Source organism: Bos javanicus, chromosome X (genome assembly GCF_032452875.1).
Source record: "Bos javanicus breed banteng chromosome X, ARS-OSU_banteng_1.0, whole genome shotgun sequence".
Lineage (NCBI taxonomy): Eukaryota > Metazoa > Chordata > Mammalia > Artiodactyla > Bovidae > Bos > Bos javanicus.
The window spans coordinates 144,190,513-144,210,086 of record NC_083897.1 but is presented as its reverse complement, the minus strand read 5'-3'; the positions used below and the strand labels follow the sequence as shown (position 1 = coordinate 144,210,086).

Sequence of the window (19,574 nt, the reverse complement as noted above, 5' to 3'; positions counted from 1 at the left end):
TGCTTGGAAAGATTGAAGGCGGGAGGAGAAGGGGGTGACAGAGGATGAGATAATTGGATGGCATCACCGACTCGATGGACATGAGTTTGAGTAAACTCTGGGAGTTGGTGAAGGACAAGGAAGCCTGGTGTGCTGCAGTCCATGGGGTCACAGTCAGACACGATTTGGCGACTGACCAACATTCGAACTCGGAGGGGAGACATCGCTGATGGCTGTGAGACGTCTGGTTTATTTGACACGCAGGAGGCATTTTCCTCTTCACACTGGCTTGCTGTTTGTTCACTGATAAAGGTGATTTCTTTCATTTCTACCTTTGTGGAGGAGTTTTCTAGGATGGGGATACATTCTGCTAAATTAGACATCCTCGACACCACAGACACACACACATACAGACTCCAGGTATATCTGATCAAGCTTGTTTACTGCATCCTGCAGATATAGACAAGATAAATTCAGTGCCAGCCTGAAAAAAAAAAGCACAAAAAACCACCTGAGAAATCAATACTCTAGACGCCTAGAAAGCTCCTGTACCTGAAGTCTGCTGCTGCTGCTGCTGAGTTCAGTCGTGTCTGACTCTGTGCGACCCCATAGACGGCAGCCCACCAGGCTCCCCCGTCCCTGGGATTCTCCAGGCAAGAACACTGGAGTGGGTTGCCATTTCCTTCTCCAATGCATGAAGGTGAAAAGAGAAAGTGAAGTCGCTCAGTCGTGTCTGACTCTTAGCGACCCCATGGACTGCAGCCTACCAGGCTCCTCCACCCATGGGATTTTCCAGGCAAGAGTACTGGAGTGGGGTGCCATCGCCTTCTCCGACCTGAAGTCTAAGGGGGATCCAACTGCCATCTTCCTGTCTCCACGAACAGCAGCAACCGCTTACATTCTACCATAGTTCTCATGGTCACACTTTTTTAAAAATGTCAGTATCAAAAAGAAACAATGATGTACATTCAGCCTGGGAAGCTCTGTCCCTGCAGAGCGCCGTTACATTCAAGCATGTCTCAGGAGCAAGGTCCCAAGTCACTGGTTTAACGGAACCGCGGTTTGTAAAATGCCTCGGTGATTGCACAAAGGGGCTTTTTTGCCTCTCTGGGGTGGGAGGCGGGTGGCTGGTGTCAGTAAAGCAGGCGTTCTGCACCTCGCCTGCTGGCTACGTGTGATGAGTGAGAAATGATGCAGGAACCTCTTGCGAGTGGATATGGGAAGGACAGGAGCGGGCGGGCATGTGCAAAGCAGGGTGGTCTTGGTCATCTTCCCTTATGATTTCTGTGAGCCAGGAGACAGCAAGAACCAGCCCGACCAAGGATCTGCCGCCTACAGGCAGTCCACCTTCAAGCCCCTGGATGTCGGCATGAATGGGATGCACTGGTTGTGGGTGACCTCAGACGCGGGTTGGGGCGTTGGAGCACTGGGCGACCTTAGACGTCAGCACCCTCGGTTCCGGGGAGTCCCCTTCGTGGTGGATTGTTTGGCTCCCAAGATGTTCTCCCAGGTCGTCAAGCATCAACGTAGATTTGGATGTTGGCTTGTGAGTTTGCACCCCCTCATAACATCATGTAAGAGTGGTCGCTCATCACAAACGTGAAATCCCCAAGAGAGACCACCCCACGGCCCTGGGGCGGCTGGCGAGGGAGCTGGCTGAAATCCCCAGTGGCTTCTTCCTCCCCTGTCTGCGAGTACAGCGGGCTCGTCATCAGCACGGTCTTGGGCATCTCGGCCTCGGCCGGCTGGACCACCACAGCGTCTTCAGGGGCGCACTCCAGCTCCCCGTCTTCCATTTTGTTCAAGGGCGCCACATTCTGTGTGTCCTTGATCCACTCCTGCAAGGAGGAAACGTCTGTAATAACCTTATGGTCACCAGGGGGAAGGATGGGCGAAGGGATAGTCAGGGAGTCTGGGATGGACATGGACACACTGCTGTCTTTAACATGGAGAAGCAGCAACGATCTGCTGGACAGCACAGGGAAATCTGCTCAATACTCTGTAATAACCTTATGATCACCAGGGGGAAGGATGGGCAAAGGGATAGTCAGGGAGTCTGGGATGGACATGGACACACTGCTGTGTTTAACATGGAGAACCAGCAAGGACCTGCTGGACAGCACAGAGAACTCTGCTCAATACTCTGTAATAACCGTATGGTTCCCAGGGGGAATGATGGGGGAGGGGATAGTCAGGGAGTTTGGGATGGACATGGACACACTGCTGTGTTTAACATGGAGAACCAGCACGGACCTGCTGTCCAGCACAGGGAACTCTGCTCAATGTCATGTGGCAGCCTGGATGAGAGGAGAGGTTGGGGGACAATGGATACACGTGTATGGATGGCTGAGTCTCCACTTGCTGTTCACATTGTTAATCATCTATACCCCAATACAAAATGTTTTTGGTGTTAAAAAAATTAAAATTAAAAAAGTTACTGTGGCTCAGACTCTGTGTCTCAAAGCCCTGCCTTTGGAGCTGGTGTGTCTTCACACATGTCCCCGGCGAGGACACTTTCCCTGGTTGGGACAAAAAAAGCTCTCGTATCTAGCCTCTAGGTCTGGAATCCTGTGGTTTTCACACCTGCCTTCTGTCATCAGCCTCAAAGCGCCGGCCTGTGGTCACTCAAGACACAGGAGGGCGCCTGAACATCTTTTCAGAAACCGAGATCTGTTCTCCACCCCCAGGTGTGCCGTCTGAGATGGGACTGATGACGCGTCAGAAGGAGGACCTTCTGTCAGCAGGTCCGAGGGGGCGGACGCCGAATTTCTAACAGGTGACCCAAGATTTCCTGAGGTTGGCAGCTCCATGGGACTGCCCTCCTCAAGGGGACTCCTCACTCCCTTCTAACATCCCTCCCCGGCTCCTTCTTCTAGTCCCAATTTTGGGGGAAAAAATGAGATTCCCTGTCCTCAATTCTGTTGTAACCCCCTTTCCTCCCCTTTTAGGGGGACCGGGCCCAACTCCCAAATATGCCCCTTTGACGTGCGGAGGACGCTGACCTCAAGGCAGTTAAGTATGAAGAGTTGCAGAGCGTGTTCTCTGCTCTCCACTGATCCTCCCTAAAATTGAGGTTAATGTTAATTAATGCCCCTTTGGGAAAGTACATGTACATTTGGAAGAGTCACCGGATCCCTTCCAACTCCAGCTGCTGCTGCTGCTAAGTCGCTTCAGTCGTGTCCGACTCTGTGTGACCCCATAGACGGCAGCCCACCAGGCTCCCCCATCCCTGGGATTCTCCAGGCAAGAACACTGGACAACGCTTATCACCTCAGAGAGCTTGAGTCTGCATAAAATCTCACTAAACAACCCTCACTTCTTATGCATTTCCTAGTCACCTCCTCACATCTCACCTGCCACTCACAGGTCCCCAACCCCTTTTCCTTTACCTAGTCTTTTCCGAACAGTCCATCATCCTTTGTTAAAATGCCAAATCAGCCCCATGGTCTAACTACCTCTTGGGGGTGTTCACGTCTCTCTCTTTCATCTCTCTGGTCTGTTTAATTTGCAGGGCCCCAGGGACAGCACTTAAGAGGTTAGAAGAAAAAAAATTTTTTTTTTTCTTTTCATCTCCTACACCTAATTAGTTTTACAATTCACTTTGCCTGTTTAGGAAGCTTAATGGACTTCCCAGGTGGTGCTAATGGGGGGGGGGGGAACGCCCACCAATGCAGAGGACCTAAGAGATAGGAGTTTGATCCCTGAGTCAGGAAGATCCCCTGGAGAAGGAAACGGCAACCCACTTCAGGATTCTTGCCTGGAGAATCCCTCAGACAGAGGAGCCTTGGGGGCTGCAGTTGATGGGGTCACAAAGTGTTGGATACAACTGAAGCAACCGAGCAAAAACAAACAAACCAAACACTGCACTCTCTTTCTAAAATAATGATATACCCGAGTGCTACCCCCTCAGAACCTGGGAACAGGACTTAATTTGGAAATGAGCTCTTTTCTTTGCAGATGTGATGCAGTGAAGGGTCTGAGATGAGGTTCCTCCTGGATGGGGGTGGCCCTAAACCCAGGGACAGGGTCCTTATAAAACACAGAAGAGGAGAGACAGGGAGGCAGAGGAGAAGCCACGTGGAGACGGAGGCGGAGATGGGAGGGAGGCGGAGACGGGAGGGAGGCGGCCACCGGCCCAGGGAGGGACGCCCGGAGCCCCCAGAAGCTGGAGGAGGTGTGGAGAACACTCCCCTGGAGCCTCTGCAGGGAGCTCAGCCCTGGGACCCCCTGACCTCAGACGCGTGGTCCCCAGGACCGGGTGGAGGATGAGTGTGTGATGCTTTGCACCCCCAGGTTTGTGGCAGCCCCAGGGGACTGCTCCCGGCGTCCTATCAAATCCACACCTGGTGATGCGGGGAGCCGGACCCCCCCTCGCTCCCTCCTCCCCAGTTCCTCCTCGGCCCCCTGTAAAAGCTTATCACAGAACGAAGTTTAACGACCATAAACGTTGAAAAGCGGAAATGCAGCGACCATCAAAGTCGAAAAGCGGAAATGCAGGTTTCGCTGTCGGCCCCCCTGCAGTGGGAACAGTGTCAGAACGGAACCTTCCGATAAGATCAGAAGGCCAGGAGGCTGGAAAATCCCATGGTCCTGCGGCAGGATTTCAAGAGACTGATTTCAAGAGAAGCCGCCCTCGGAGACGCTTGGATCCACTTTCTCTGACCGAAACAGAAAAACGGTAAACCGCTGCTGTCGGATTCGAAGAGGCTCGCAGGCGTTTAAAGAGGAATAAAAGCCGTTTGTTGATTTTTTTTTTTTTCATTAATGATGAATCAGCCCCAGTGTTCATTACAACTCTGTTTACAATGGCCCAGACACAGATGCGGCCTAAGTGTCCATCCACACACTAATGAGCAGACAGTTCCTCCTCCAGGGGGATCTTCCCCATCCAGGCATCGAACCCAGGCCTCCTGCTTTGCAGGCGTATTCTTTACCATCTGAGCCACCAGGAAAGCCCCCGATAAAGGACATGTGGGGTATATATATACACTGGAATGTTGCTTACTCATAACAAGGATGAAATAAATGCCATTTGCAGCAACAGAGATGTACCTAGAGATTATTATACCAAGTGAAGAAAGTCACACAGAGAAGGAGCGATATCCTATGGCAGCCCTTACATGCAGACTCCAAAGAGAAATGATACAAGTGAACTTACGCACAAAACAGAAACAGGCTCACAGGCCAGAGAATGAACTTACGGTTCCCAGGGGGAAGGGTGGGGGAAGGGATAGTCGGGGAGTTTGGGATGGACATGGACACACTGCTGTGTTTAACATGGAGAACCAGCAAGGACCTGCTGGACAGCACAGGGAACTCTGCTCAATACTCTGTAATAATCTTATGGTCACCAGGGGGAAAGATGGGGGAAGGGATAGTCAGGGAGTCTGGGATGGACATGGACACACTGCTGTATTTAACATGGAGAACCAGGAAGGACCTGCTGTCCAGCACAGGGGACTCTGCTCAATGTCACGTGGCAGCCTGGATGGGAGGGGAGTTTGGGGGAGAATGGATACATGTATGGCTGAGTCTCTTTGCTGTCCAGCTGAAACTGTCATTAATAGGCTATACCCCAATGCAAAATAAAAAGCTGATTAAAGAAATACCTCTAGGCAGAAAAAAATAAAATAAAATATTGAAGAGGGGTGATATTAGGCCTGCCCAGAGCAAGCTTGCACAAGGAGATGCTGCTTACCTGGAAGTTACCTTGGTGGGACTCAAAGAGCCCCAAGAAGGAGAACTTGGGATCAGGGACGCTGGGCATGAGAACCTTCTTAATCCTGAAATGGACATGGACAGTCTGGTCAGATGGGCTGGCACCCCCGAGCGGGGCATCCACGTGGAAAGACCCCCACCAGGGGCCCAGGACAGCTGCATATGGATCTCGGGGGCTCAGCACTTTGGGGGAATTGCATCCGCTTGAGAAAAACAGAGCCAAGAGATGCTCTCTGCCCTCTCCCATCTGCCTGAAAGGAGAGCATCAGTTTCCCCTCCTGATTGAAAAAAAAAAAAAAAACACAATAATTCCATTCATAAAAGTGCGCCCTCCTGTAGCAAGAAATGGAGAATGAGTCATATCACCAAGATGGTGTCAAGATGATTCCATTCAGACAACCTTCATCTGCCTGCAGTTTGTCTGACACACCTCTTAATCACTCCCCCACAATTTACGCCCATCCAGACTCCCTGTTCCTTTGCCTGGTGACTTCTCCACAGATTATTGCCCTTTGTTAAAATGCTATAAAAGTCCCCAGATGAACTGCCTGGTTAGCTGTTCACTTGCTTCCTGAGAATGCCTTGTGCACTTAAAAATATGACATCCAAAAAGAAATATAGGCATATTCTTCTGTTACTGTCTTTGGTTGGCCAGTTTAATTTGCAGGCCCCTAGGAACAGAACCTGAGAGGTTCTCGTCTGATAGGATGCTAATCCGATGGGAGTGGGATCCTCATAATAAGAGGAGGTCAGGACACAGACACGCACACAGAGGGGAAGGAGCATGTGCAGACTCGGAGGACACGGCCGTCTGCATGCCCAGGAGAGAGGTCTCAGGAGGAACCAGCCCTGCCCACACCGGGACCTCAGGCTCCAACCTCCAGGACTGGGAGAAATAAATGTCTGTTGTTTGAGCCCCCAGTCTTTGGTGCTTTGTTATGGCAGCTCCGGGAAAATAATACAGTTGATTAGACCACTCATTGTAACAGAAGCTTTCTTAAAGACAGGAGGAGTGTTTTTTTCCCCCCAAAGAAGTGTATTCCTCAGATTCCCTTAGGAGTGGTTTCAGTTTTGAACTAAAAACACCACAGCAAAACAAAACAACAAGACCAAAAAAAAAAAAAATCAGACCTGTCACTTGTCAACACCCCTATCTGACTGCTGCATCTCCTCCCTACTCCCTACTTCCTCTGTTCCCCAAGAGAGAACGATGAAGGTGGCATGTGTCTAAGCTGCTGAAAGCAGGGAATCTAGACTGAAGAATTAATGGGCAGTTTGCAAGAATTAAGAGAATTACCCCCATGCTATATCCAACCATGATGGAAGGTCCTTGAAACTGTCTAACTCAGCCTGGCTCAGACCCAGCGTGAGTGGTCCAGAATGGCACCCCATCTTTCTCTATGCATCGCTCCCAGTGTTGCTATGGAAACGGCAACCGGAGAAACAAAGATGGCGCCCCATTGTTGCTATGGAAACGGCAACCTCAGAAACAAAGATGGCGCCCACAGTCCTGAGCATCAGTCCCTTCGAACATCATCAACAGTCAAACGCCCGGGCACAACTGAGCTTGAATAAGGCTGGAAATGGCAGCGGTTAAATTATTGCCTGGAAGGATAACAGAGAGAACTATTTAATATCGTATTTTTGGAAAAGTTTTCCATGGTTTCAGAGAATTATGTTTTGCTATATCTGTAACTGGATTTACAAGCTTTTCTTGTCCGATTCTCCTCACATCACTCACCAAGTTTTCTTTAATAAATATGAAAAAATTAAAAGATGTTCTATGTGCTTGTCATTCTAACATGATAGGAGAACAGAGCTCAGTGGGGTGTGCGTTTGAACAAAGTTAACTACAATAAACTTAGAAGAATTATTAAAAAGCAGAGACATCACTTTGCTGACAAAGGTCGGCATAGTCACAGCTATGTTTTTTTTCCAGTAAGTCATGTACAGATGCGAGAGCTGGACAGTAAAGAAGGCTGAGCGCCGAAGAACGGATGCTTTCAAACTGTGGTGTTGGAGAAGACTCTTGAGACTCCTTGGATGGAAAGGAGATCAAACCAATCCTAAAGGAAATCTGTCCTGAATATTCATTGGAAGGACTGATGCTGAAGCTGAAACTCCAATCCTTTGACCACCTGATGTGAAGAACTGACTCATTGGAAAAGACCCTGATGCTGGAAAAGATTGAAGGCAGGAGGAGAAGGGGGCGACAGAGGATGAGATGGTTGGATGGCATCACTGACTTGATGGACATGAGTTTGAGCAAACTCCAGGAGTTGGTGATGGACGGGCAGGCCTGGCGTGCTGCCGTCCATGGGGTCAGACACAACTCAGTGACTGAACAGCAATAACACTCTTAGGAGTGAACATTCCTGCATCTTATGGTCTTCGTGAGAATATTTCTCAACAAATTCTGCAGCTATCTCCACACCCTTGGCTCTATTCACCTCTCTGTTTTCTTGTCATATACCATGTGCATTAGAGAGAAAGTGATATTCAGCTAAATAATCACATCACACAATTATTATTATTATTATTATTTTTGCCCAACTCACTGCATATGGGAACCAAACCCAGGTGTCTGAGGATTCTGGTGGGGGCCTCCTTACCTGTGCAGTTTCCATAGAGACAGAAGCAGAAGGAAGACTGTCAGGAAGGAGACCATGCCAGCAATTAAAATAAATTTGGGGAAAAGGCTGTTTTCCCAGCACGAATCTAAAGGGAAATGGAATGAGACCTGTGAAGTTTTCAACATGATACGGGGTCACGCTCTAATCCCCACCCGCCCACTGTGGTTTTTCTTTCCCTTGAGAATTGTCAGCATCAGCAGATCTTGCTTTTGGTGTGAAATATCCTGGTAAGGAGAGGTGGGTACACTGGAGAGGGAGACGTCGGGCAGAAGGGAGCACAGACTCACCTTACTCCCAGGGGTGTTTGAGGGTACCAGGGCTTGATTTTTGTCTGTCTATCTATCTGTCCAGCTGTCTATCTATCTGTGTCTCTATCCATCTGTATATCCATCTGTCTGTCTATCTATCTGTCCAGCTGTCTATCTATCTGTCTCTATCCATCTGTCTGTCTTTCCATCTATCATCTATTTATATGTCTCCCTGGGACTTCACTGCTGGGTCAGCAGTAAGGAATCTGCCTGCCAATGCAGGAGACACAAGAGACCCGGGTTCGATCCCTGGGTCGGGAGGATCCCCTGGAGGAGGAAATGGCAACCCACTCCAGTATCCTTGCCTGGAGAATCCCATGGACGGAGGAGCCTGGTGGGCTACAATCTATGGGGTCACAGAGTCGAACACGGCTGAAGCAAATGAGCAGGCGTCCACACGTCTGTCTATCATCTATCTGTCTATTATCCATCTACTTGTCTACCACCTGTCATTATCTATGTCGATCTGTGTATCTCATCTATCTGTCTCTGCCATTTATCCACCATCAGCTTATCTACACCTGCGTCCTAAGTCACTTCAGTCGTGTCTAACTCTTTGTGACCCCATGGACTGTAGCCCACCAGGCTCGTCTCTCCATGGGATTCTTCAGGCCAGAATACTGGAGTGGGTAGCCTTTCCCTTCTCCAGGGAATCTTCCCAACCTAGGGCTCGAACCCCGGTCTCCTGCATTGCAGGCAGATTCTTTACCAGCTGAGCCAACAGGGAAGCTCAACAACATTCAGAAATATCACTTATTATTCTTGCTGGGTCAACAGAAATAAAAGTGAAGCTTAGTCCGATGATAACAGCCACAGGAAGAGGCATTGCTTCCACAGTGACCTCTGCAGAAGGCCTTGGGGTCATCCATGTTTTCAGGCGGCCCATTCTGCCCTCCCCGCACGGAGCCCACTGGCCTGTATTGGGCAGCGATGCTGCGTGACAAGCATTACCTCGCAGCTCACCCCTCTGCTGGTATGTCACCTCTGACCAGTCACTGGCGTACGTTTCCGAGCCGTAGGCAAACTCCAGGGCTTTCACCCTGGCCCGGAAGAAATAACACTTCTCAGTATCCAAACCATCGATGGTGACATTGCAGGTCTCTGCCTCTGTGGACTGGAGCGGAAAAAAACACTGTGACCCCTGACTGACGCTTTAGCCTGACGCGTTCATCTTGTCCCACAGATTTGCATGAGATTCCTGCTTCCAGTTTCACTTCTCTCTGGGCAGATGTTTATCCTCAGAAACAACAGCAAAAAAAAAAAAAAAAAAAATGCCCTTCCCTCCAAAAAGGAAATAAATCCGCCATAACAAATGTGATGAAAGATGCTTTTGAAGACTTTCTAAGGTCTTCCTTTTTACAAAGTAATTTTTTTAATGTATTTATTTATTTGGCTACATCAGGTCTCAGCTGCAATACGCGGGATCTTCATCACAGAACACAGGCTCAGTCATTGCCTCACAGGCTGAGCTTCCCTGACGCACATGGAATCCTGGGTTCCCGGACCAGGGATGGAACCCACCCACGTGGTCTGCTTTGCAAGGCAGATTCCTAAGCACTGGACCTGCCAGGGAATGTGATAAAGAAAATGCTAGCCGCTCAGTTGTGCCCGACTCTCTGTGACCCCGTGGACTGTAGCCCACCAGGCTCCTCTGTCCATGGGATTCTCCAGGCAAGAATACTGGAGTGGGCTGCCATGCCCTCCTCCAGGGGATCTTCCCCACCCAGGGATCGAACCCGGGTCTCCTGCATTGCAGGCAGATTCTTTAGCGTCTGAGCCACCAGGAAAGCCCATAATCACGTGAGCAAGTGCATTAAACAAGTCTGGATGTCTGTGCCTCTCCGTCTCTCCATCCCGAGGGTGCCTACTCACACCCGACCTGAGACAATGGAACCTCACCTGCCACTCAGCGTCAAAGACAGTCTTGTGTTGGATTTCGTACTGCAGATCGTTGTATCCCAGGCTGGAGCAGGTAACCGTCACGGCCTCCTCGCGCCACTGGAAGCTCAGGGCGCCGGGGGATCTGGGTTTCACTGAGAATGAAGAGACAGCACAGTGACCAACACCGCTGTAAAGATAAACACGACCCATCTCTGAACTCACAGCGGTCCCTGGGCTTCGATTCACCTTCCTCTCTGCCTGCTCCCCGTCCTCTCCCCGATACTTCATGAGACGTGAGGTTCCCTTGTCTTTAGCGCATGGACAGTTAGAAGGGTTAGCCAGCTCTCCAAGGACCCAGGGGGGGTCTTGTGGAAAGGAGCCCCCCTGAAACCAGTGGAGAAAGATTTCAGGATGTGTCAGGCAACGAATTGTGTTCCCACCAGAAAAAGTCGCCTTGAACTCCTGGCCCCTAGCCCTTCACCAGCTCTGGAAAGAGGATCATTACAGGAGGTAACCGTTTAACGTAAGATGAGGTCGTTAGAGACCGTGGGATTGAACAGTCAGACAGAGAAGCATAAACATGCTATGACATCCGTTATATGCAGACTCTAAAAAGACGTGATACAAATCAAGGTAGTTACAAAACAGAAAGAGACAGAGAACGAACTTATGGTCACCAAGGGGGAAAGGACGGGGAAGGGATAGTCAGGGAGTCTGGGATGGACATGGACACACTGCTGTGTTTAACATGGAGAACCAGCAAGGACCTGCTGGACAGCACAGGGAGCTCTGCTCAGTGTCACGTGGCAGCCTGGGTGGAGGGGAGTCTGGGGGAGGATGGACACATGTATATGTGTGGGTGAGTCCCTTCCTGTCTACCTGAAACCATCAACATTGTTCATCGGCTATATTGTTGCTTTTTAGTTGGAAAGTCATGTCTGACTCTTGGGACCCCGTGGAACGTAGCCCACCAGGCTCCTCCATCCATGGGATTCTTCAGGTGAGAATACTGGAGTGGGTTGCCATTTCCTCCTCCAGGGGAATCTTCCGCACCCAAGGGTCGAACCTCCCACCGGATTCTAAGATGGACCTCTGACATTCCAACCCTCGACGAAAAAGAAAGAAAGGAAGGACCATGACACCGCAGAAACGTAGATCAAAGCAGCAAGCTTTGGAGAGACTGGTTCACTCCACGTGTACGATGGCTCCTCACCCGAGATGCGTAGTCAGCCCTCAAGGTACGTCATACGTACGGTAAGTACTAATGGCCAGGTCCTTGGTGAGAAGAGGCTCTGTTCCATTCCGGATGGAAAAATACAGAGGTCCATCTCTGTGTACCTCCAGCAGGCACCCGGCCCTGTAACCGTGTTGAAGGATGTAGTCGGGGCATGGTCTGTATTCCTCCTTTGTATGGAATCTGTGATTTTAAAAACAGAATCACTCAGTCGTGTCGCGTCCTTGAAAATAACATCTTGGGGCTTCCCTGGTGGCTCAGCGGTAAAAAAGCAATCCGCCTGCCGATGCAGGAGACTCGGGTTCGATCCCTGGGCCGGGAAGATCCCACGTGCTGAGGAGCAACCAAGCCCATGAACCGCAATGACGGACCCTACTCCCTAGAGCCTGCAAGCTGCAAATTGTGAAGTCCGTGCACCCTAAAGGGGGTGCTCCACCACAGAAGAGTGTCACACCCGACAACTAGAGACAAGACCGCACGGCAGCAAAGCCTCAGCGCAGCCAACGATCATACATGTAGATCAAATGAAAAATAAAGAGCATCGCGAGGGCCATTCCTTTGCCCCACATCTCTGCCACGGACTCAGAGTGGGCACCAGGTCATCTGCTTCGACGACCTCCCTCCCCTTACCACTAGAGCAAGACCTGTCAAAACAGAAAAGGAGCCCCGTCTCTCTCAAATGTTGATGGCCCTTCGATAGATCCCTAGGAGTTGAACAGTGGCTCTGCAAAAGGCATGCCTACCCGCTAACCCGGAACCTGTGAACAAGACCTTATTAAGAAGCAGTGTCTCTTCAGCTGTGATGGAGTGAAGGGTCTGAGATGAGGGTTCTTCTGGATGGGGGTGGCCCTAAACCCCACGACAGGGTCCTGATAAAACACAGAAGAGGAGACAGACGGACACAGAGGAGAAGCCACATGGAGACGGAGGCGGAGATGGGAGGGAGGCGGCCACCAGCCCAGGGATGGACGCCTGGAGCCCCCAGAAGCTGGAAGAGGCAGGAAGGTCCCTCCCCGGAGCCTCTGCAGGGAGCTCAGCCCGGGGACCCCTTGACCTCAGACGTCTGGTTCTCAGGACTAGGGGAGGATACATTTTGTTTTTCCACTGTTCCCAGTTACCCAGCTTGCTGTACTTTGTTGAGACCATCTAGGATACTATTAATGGTATCAATAATAATAATTGCTGTCACATATCAATACCATGAGCAATCAATAAATTGGTGTCCGTAAATAATTGACCTCCAGAGCAACCAAGCCCTTGATTCAAGGATGCACTTTTAATATGGACGTGCCAAAATTGGATAAAGCTTTGAGACTCTCCTGCAATGTGAACGGGAAGCCTAGAGACAGGTTTACACTCACTCCATCCTTAAGACTCAACCCCAATCTGTGATGAGATCAAGAATTATCTCCCGTACGACAGGACAAACAGCTGCTCAGGGAAAAAAAAAAAAATGAAATGAGCTATCTGTGAGACCATCTGTACCATCCAGCGCTTGTTTCTTTGCCCCATGAGTCTTATTTTGCCAACAAATTCACCTTAAAAATTTCCCTCTTCTGTTTGCCTTCCTGCCTACCTCATGTTTTATCAGATGGCAACGACTCAAGCCCTCACCAAACACCCCACTCTTTACAGAACTGAGACCAAATTCACTGGAAAAAAAAAAACAAAAACCCTGCCTCCCACGTGGCCACTCAGGTCGTGGTTGAGTCAGGCAGGGCAAAGCGCCCTGTGAAAGCGGGAAATGGGGTTTTTTGGAAGGCCGCCCCTGGTCAGCAGGGAATATAGTTGAAGGCGACGGAGTTGAAGGTGGGCAAAGACGGTTGCCGGGACGTTGCAGGGGGCCCCGTGGGGGCAGACCGCTCTGCATCTCCTGCGAGAGTCCAGGCGGTTTCGAGAGAGACTCAGTCATCCCCCGGTTAGAAGGTCTGGGAGCTGTGGTTGTGTTTGTGGTGATACTGGTGGTGGTGGGGGGGGGGGGGGGAGCTGTCCAGAGGGCATACGCACACATTCACACTTGCACGTATGGTTTTTCACACCTTCACTTCCTGGCTGCCCCCGTGGTGCCCTCTTCCGAGGGCAAATGGTTTATCCGAAGGCATGGTTTTCCGTGGAGGGGTGGTGGGGGGGCCCTTACTTGCAGACGGACCTGATATTAATCCCCGTGGCGGCACTTACTTGTAAATGAACGTGAAATTAATCCCAGCATATGCACTTGAGTTCCACGTAACCTGCACCGTTTCGAAGTTAAAGTTGATCACCTGAAGTTGCAATGCGCTTCCTGTGCAGAAAAAAAAAAAAGCAGAGAGGACTCTGAGGCGACGCTGGAAAGGCTTTGAAATTTGTAAAATGATGTCAGCACTCATAAGAATGATACGGTGCTTTTTCAAAAAAAAAAAAAAAACTTGATCATGCATCTTATTTAGCCCGGCATAACCAGAATATTGGCTTTCCATGATGGCTCAGTGGATAGAGAAGCCATCGGCAAAGCGGAAGTCACAGGAAATGCGGGTTCGATTCCCGGGCCGGGAAGATCCCCTGGAGGAGGAAATGGCAACCCACTCCAGTGTTCTTGCCTGGAGAATTCCATGGACAGAGGAGCCTGATGGGCTACGGTCCATGGGGTCGTGAAGAGTCAGACACGACTGAGTCACTAAGCATGCAGGCAACCAGAATATTATCATTTCAGCATGTTACCTATTATCATTATATCGAGTTGTTATCTATCTCGTGTCTGCATTTATATATCTATCAATCAACTGTCATCCATGTCATCTATCTAGTAACTATCTATGTAATGATGTACAGGTATCTATCTAGTTATCTATAATTATCAAGACATTTTATATTTTTCCTGTGTGTCCAGAGTCTGCGTGTGTTTGGCACCTATAATGCAAGAATGATGCAGTTCTTCAAAGGGAGTATAGAAACTATTTTATAGTAACGGTAAAGGGAGCATCGCTTTTCAAAGATGAGAATCGCTATGCTGTACACCTGTAACTTATATTAATACATGATGCCTCTGCTATGCGTGCGAGCGTGCGTGCTCCGTCATGTCCGACTCTTTGCAACCCTGTGGACTGCAGCCCGCCCTGCTCCTCTGTCCGTGGGATTCTCCATGCAAGAATCCTGGAGTGAGTTGCTACGCCTGCCTCCAGGGGAATCTTCCCCAATCAGAAATCGAACCCGAGGTTTCCGTGGCTACTGCTCTGCGGGCAGAATCTTGACCGCTGAGCCACCGGGGAAGCTCACACATCAACTCTACGTCAACTAAAAATTCTGTAAAGCAATTATCCTTCTACTAAAAAAGAAATAATCTTTTATTTAAAAAAAAAAAAAAGGATTGAGTTGTTTGCTTTAAAGAGCTGAATCATCTGGCGAGTAAATTAACTAAGCTGTTAACCAGAACATCACCGCCCCCCGCCCCCCAATCCACCTTTTTCGCCTAATTTCATTTCCCCCAGATCCTCTTCACGTCTGACACAGACTTTGTCGTCTAACACTGGTGAGCAGGGAGCCCCAGGAAGACGGTCTTGAAAACGGGGGCCTCCTATCTCATGGATCCAGACGCTTCTGAAAGTTCTGGGGGCTTTTGTAAACATGACTTTGGTTCTGTAACTTCTTCTTTTTTTTCAACGTTTTCTCAGAAAACCAGCAAGGTCGCGAGCAATCTGGACGTGAACAAACGTACCAGCTTCGGGTCTCCGATAGGCAGACACGTCGTGTAAATACCAAGAACTCACCGCACCCAGCCGCCTCCCCAGAGGTAGAACCCGCTTCCCGATTTGGAGAGCGTATAGAAAAACATGCAGATGAATCAGAGGCATTTGTTCCTGCGAGATAGGGCGTTCAGAGGGACTTGGAGCCCGGCCTTGCTGAGTATTTCCAAGGGGGTGTGAGTAAGGTCATCCAGGGCGGCAGGTCGTGGGGGCAATCAGCAGTCATCTGTTACATTGTTTGTTACCATTGGTTACATCGTTTGACATAGAGTCCTGGGGTCTTTTTCCATCCTGGAAGGTTGGGGCAGTTCAAGCAGGTTTGGCTATTACAGATACAAAAAGGGTTTTACATGTATACACGCTGCTGCTGCTGCTGCTGCTGCTGTTATGCTTCAATCGGGTCCGACTCTGTGCAACCCCATAGATAGCAGCCCACCAGGCTCCGCTGTCCCTGGGATTCTCCAGGCAAGAACACTGGAGTGGGTTGCCATTTCCTTCTCCCAGTCATGAAAATGAAAAGTGAAAGTGAAGTCGCTCAGTCGTGTCCGACCCTCAGCGACCCCATGGACTGCAGCCTTCCAGGCTCCTCCGTCCATGGGATTTTCCAGGCAAGAGTACTGGAGTGGGGTGCCATTGCCTTCTCCGACATCTATGTCTATATCTACATATATATGTAATCTCATCTCCCTAGCTTCCCAGGTGGCGCTAGTGGTAAAGAATCCACCTGCCAATACCAGAGACGTAAGAGATATGGATTCGATCTCTGGGTGGGGAAGATCCCCTGGAGGAGGGCATGGCAACCCCTTCCAGTGTTCTCGCCTGGAGAATCTCATGGACAGAGGAGCCCGGCGGGCTACAGTCCACGGGGTCGCAGAGAGTCGGACACGACTGAGTGACTGAGCACTCATGCACACACGTGCTTGCTCACACACACTCCGTCTCTTGCCCACACCGCCTTCTTACTTCTAGAGCAGCTCGTGAACTCAAGGGCACAGCAGCGAAGACCCAGCAACGGCCGAAAGTAAATGCACAGATAACATAAAACACAGCATCTCGAGAGCCGTTCCTTTGTCCTGCGTCTCTGCCACAGACTCAGACTGGCCACCGGGTCATCTGCTTCAACGACCTCCCTCCCCTTACGACGACAGCAAGACCTGTCAAAGCAGAAAAGGACCCCCGTCTCTCTCAAATGCTAGCATCCCTTGAATAGATCCTGTGGGGCTTGGACTGTGGCTCTGCAAATGGCCCGCCTACGTGCTAACCCCAGAACCTGGGAACAGGACCTCATTAAGAGATGGTGTCTTTGCAGGTGTGCTGCAGGGAAGGGTCTGAGATGAGGTCCTCCTGGATGGGGGTGGCCCTGAACCCCATGACAGGGTCCTTATAAAACACAGAAGAGGGGAGACACGGACACAGAGAAGAAGCCACGTGGAGACGGAGGCAGAGGTGGGAGGGAGGCGGCCACCAGCCCAGGAATGGACGCCTGGAGCCCCCAGAAGCTGGAAGAGGCGGGAAGGACCCTCCCCTGGAGCCTCTGCAGGGAGCTCAATTCTGGGACACCTTGAGCCCAGACATCTGGTCCCCAGGGCTGGGGGTGCGTGCGTTTTCCTTGTAAGTTCAAGGGCATTTCTGAGGAGGGCAAAGGGGCCCCGTCAGTAGCCTAGTAGCCCTGCCACCAACGCATGATGGCCTCGGATGGAAATACTGACAGTTCACTGCAGCCACGAAGTCGGACTCTGTTCATTAAAAATGGATCGACTGAGTGGAAACGGCCCCTGAGGGGTCTCTCGACACAACTCTGGGACCTTGGGTGGGAAGAGGGGCTGCTTTATTAAGACCATGCCTGGTGGGTTCTTAGGGTCTCACACCCGTAATGACCTCAGGCAAACAAAGGCCATTCATAAAGTGAGCCCTGCGTTTTCCAGGAAGTTCCTACGAAGGTTCTGACCGAGCCCAGCTTCACAGGGGGATGAGCCCTCCGCCCTTCCAAGCCCTCTCCCGTGTCCTTGAAAGAAAAGCTACGACAAACCTAGACAGCGTATTAAAAAGCAGAGACATCACTTTGCCAACAAAGGTCTGTCTAGTCAAAGCTATGGTTTTCCCAGTAGTCAGGTATGGATGGGAGAGTTGGACTATAAAGAAAGCTGAGCACCGAAGAATGGATGTTTTCAAACTGTGGTGTTGGAGAAGACTCTTGAGAGTCCCTTGGACTGCAAGGAGATCCAACCAGTCCATCCTAAAGGAAATCAGTCCTGAATGTTCATTGGAAGGACTGAGGCTGAAGCTGAAGCTCCAATCCTTTGGCCACCTGATGCAAAGAACTGACTCATTTGAAAAGACCTTGATGCTGGGAAAGATTGAAGGCAGGAGGAGAAGGGGGACGACAGAGGATGAGATGGTTGGATGGCATCACCGACTAGATGGACATGAGTTTGAGAAAACTCCAGGAGTTGGTGATGGACAGGGAAGCCTGGCGTGCTGCAGTCCATGGGGTCGCAAAGAGTCGGACACGACTGATCAACTGAACGACAGCAAAATCTTACTATTGTATTTGTGCTTCAAGTGGTTCAGATTCCAGAGCTGGTCTAAACTGCACTTTTCCACCCAAACTCCAAGTGTAGGAGTCCCCCCCCCACCGATCCCCGCCAGGGCTTCAGCCCGGAAGGTCCCCGAGGACCCATCCAAACCAGCTGGGCAAGAAGCCATCTCAGACAGCGAAGGTCTAGTGTAGGGTGATGCCCGAGGACAGTTCAGAAAAAGAACATCAGGAACGTGCCATCACTAGCTCCCACCTGGGCCACCCTCAGCGTGAAAGTATTAGTCACCCAGTTGTGTCCAACTCTTTGCAACCCCACGGGCTGTAGCCCACCAGGCTTCCTCTGTCCATGGGGATTCTCCAGGCCAGAATCCTGGAGTGGGTAGCCATTCCCTTCTCCAGGGCATCTTCCCAACCCAGAGATCGAATCTGGGTCTCCTGCATTGGCAGGTGGGTTCTTTACTGTCTGAACCATCAGGGAAGCCCCACCACAGAAAGGTAAGTATTAATTTAAGCAAAAGGCTTGCAACCTCTTTGCAGGCAGGCAGCACAGTGAAACCACCCAGATTCTCAGTTTTCTAGACACAGGCTCTTACATTTCTCTTTTTCCCATCTGGACCTAATCCTGAAGGCAATGAAGAAGAGGGTCCTTTACAACAGGCAGACCCAGGTTTGTAGAGACTTCAGTCGTAACCTATTCTTTGTGACCCCCATGGACTGTAGCCCTTCAGGCTCCTCTGTCCATGGGGATTCTCCAGGCTAGAAGACTGGAGTGGATTGCTGTGTCCTCCTCCAGGGGATCTTCCCAACTCAGGGAGGGGAACCTGTGAAAGCTCTTCTCAGTTTCACAAAGAAAACCGTGAGTTTGCAAAAGACATCGTAAAAAGAAAAATGAAAAAAAAAAAAAAGCAGAGATGTTGAAAGCAAGGGCATTTCACGCAGACAGGCGGCTACAGCTGTAAGCAGGACTTACCCAGTTTGGTTTTCCCTGAAGCGTTCACGCGTCCCAGCAAGAGGACAGCGGCGGCCGCCCAGGGCAGAAAGACATGCCTCATGGTGGAGGTGGAGGCGTCGAGCCGCAGGTCGACTCCTCCAAGAGGACTTCGGCTCATGACTAACGTATGAAGGTCACCCCTTTTTTTAAAAGGCGGAAAGGAAACTGGGGAAATGACTACAGGAAACACTCATGCTTTTATTTTAAAAGATGACTGGTCAGAAAGGGAAAAAAAAAATGCAGAATCATTTTTTCAGCCTCGGCGATCATGTGTGCAGCCCCACCGGATACAACTGTCTAGAGAGGCTATTCAGATAGTGGATGTTGTCCTGATAAGGTTCCCAGCCTCCGGTGGGTCGTGATAGTCCTGTGTTTGGAGACGGAGGCCCAGACAGGTCTCATCTAGCTGATGCTTTCTGGCTGCTCATCCAGGGCCAGGGAGATTTGGTCCAGCTCCCGATGGCATCAAAGGAAGCAGGGGACAGTATGATGTCTCTGTTGGCTGGACTGCAGGGTCTCAATGGAGAATCACTTCCCAGAGGTTATCAGGGAGATTTGTCAATGGGGTTTGT

General features: G+C 50.4%; 1 protein-coding gene across 2 annotated transcripts; it reads right to left on the bottom strand.

Moving 5' to 3' along the window:
• Positions 1-402: 402 nt before the first annotated feature.
• On the bottom strand, positions 403-19,142 carry CRLF2 (cytokine receptor like factor 2). 2 transcript variants are annotated; one of them, XM_061408303.1, is made up of 8 exons: positions 18,982-19,142; positions 13,932-14,034; positions 11,773-11,936; positions 10,538-10,671; positions 9,590-9,752; positions 8,310-8,415; positions 5,678-5,762; positions 403-1,817 (listed from the first exon to the last, which is right to left on the bottom strand). In XM_061408303.1, exons 1-8 carry the CDS (start codon positions 19,118-19,120, stop codon positions 1,542-1,544), a joined length of 1,170 nt encoding a protein of 389 aa, XP_061264287.1. In that variant the 5' UTR covers positions 19,121-19,142; the 3' UTR covers positions 403-1,541. The 2 variants fall into 2 exon arrangements, with proteins under 2 accessions (XP_061264287.1, XP_061264288.1); XM_061408304.1 differs by lacking the exon at positions 11,773-11,936 and having other exon boundaries at positions 18,982-19,073.
• Between the last annotated feature and the right edge of the window lie 432 nt (positions 19,143-19,574).

Coding starts and splice junctions, on each gene's coding strand:
- CRLF2 (XM_061408303.1), bottom strand. CDS start 19,120: ATGAGCCGAAGTCCTCTTGGAGGAGTCGACCTGCGGCTCGACGCCTCC. Junction 10,672..11,772: donor CCTGGCCATTAGTACTTACC/GTACGTATGACG, acceptor CTTCATTCTCAG/TGAAACCCAGATCCCCCGGC. Junction 5,763..8,309: donor TCTCTATGGAAACTGCACAG/GTAAGGAGGCCC, acceptor TGTCCATTTCAG/GATTAAGAAGGTTCTCATGC.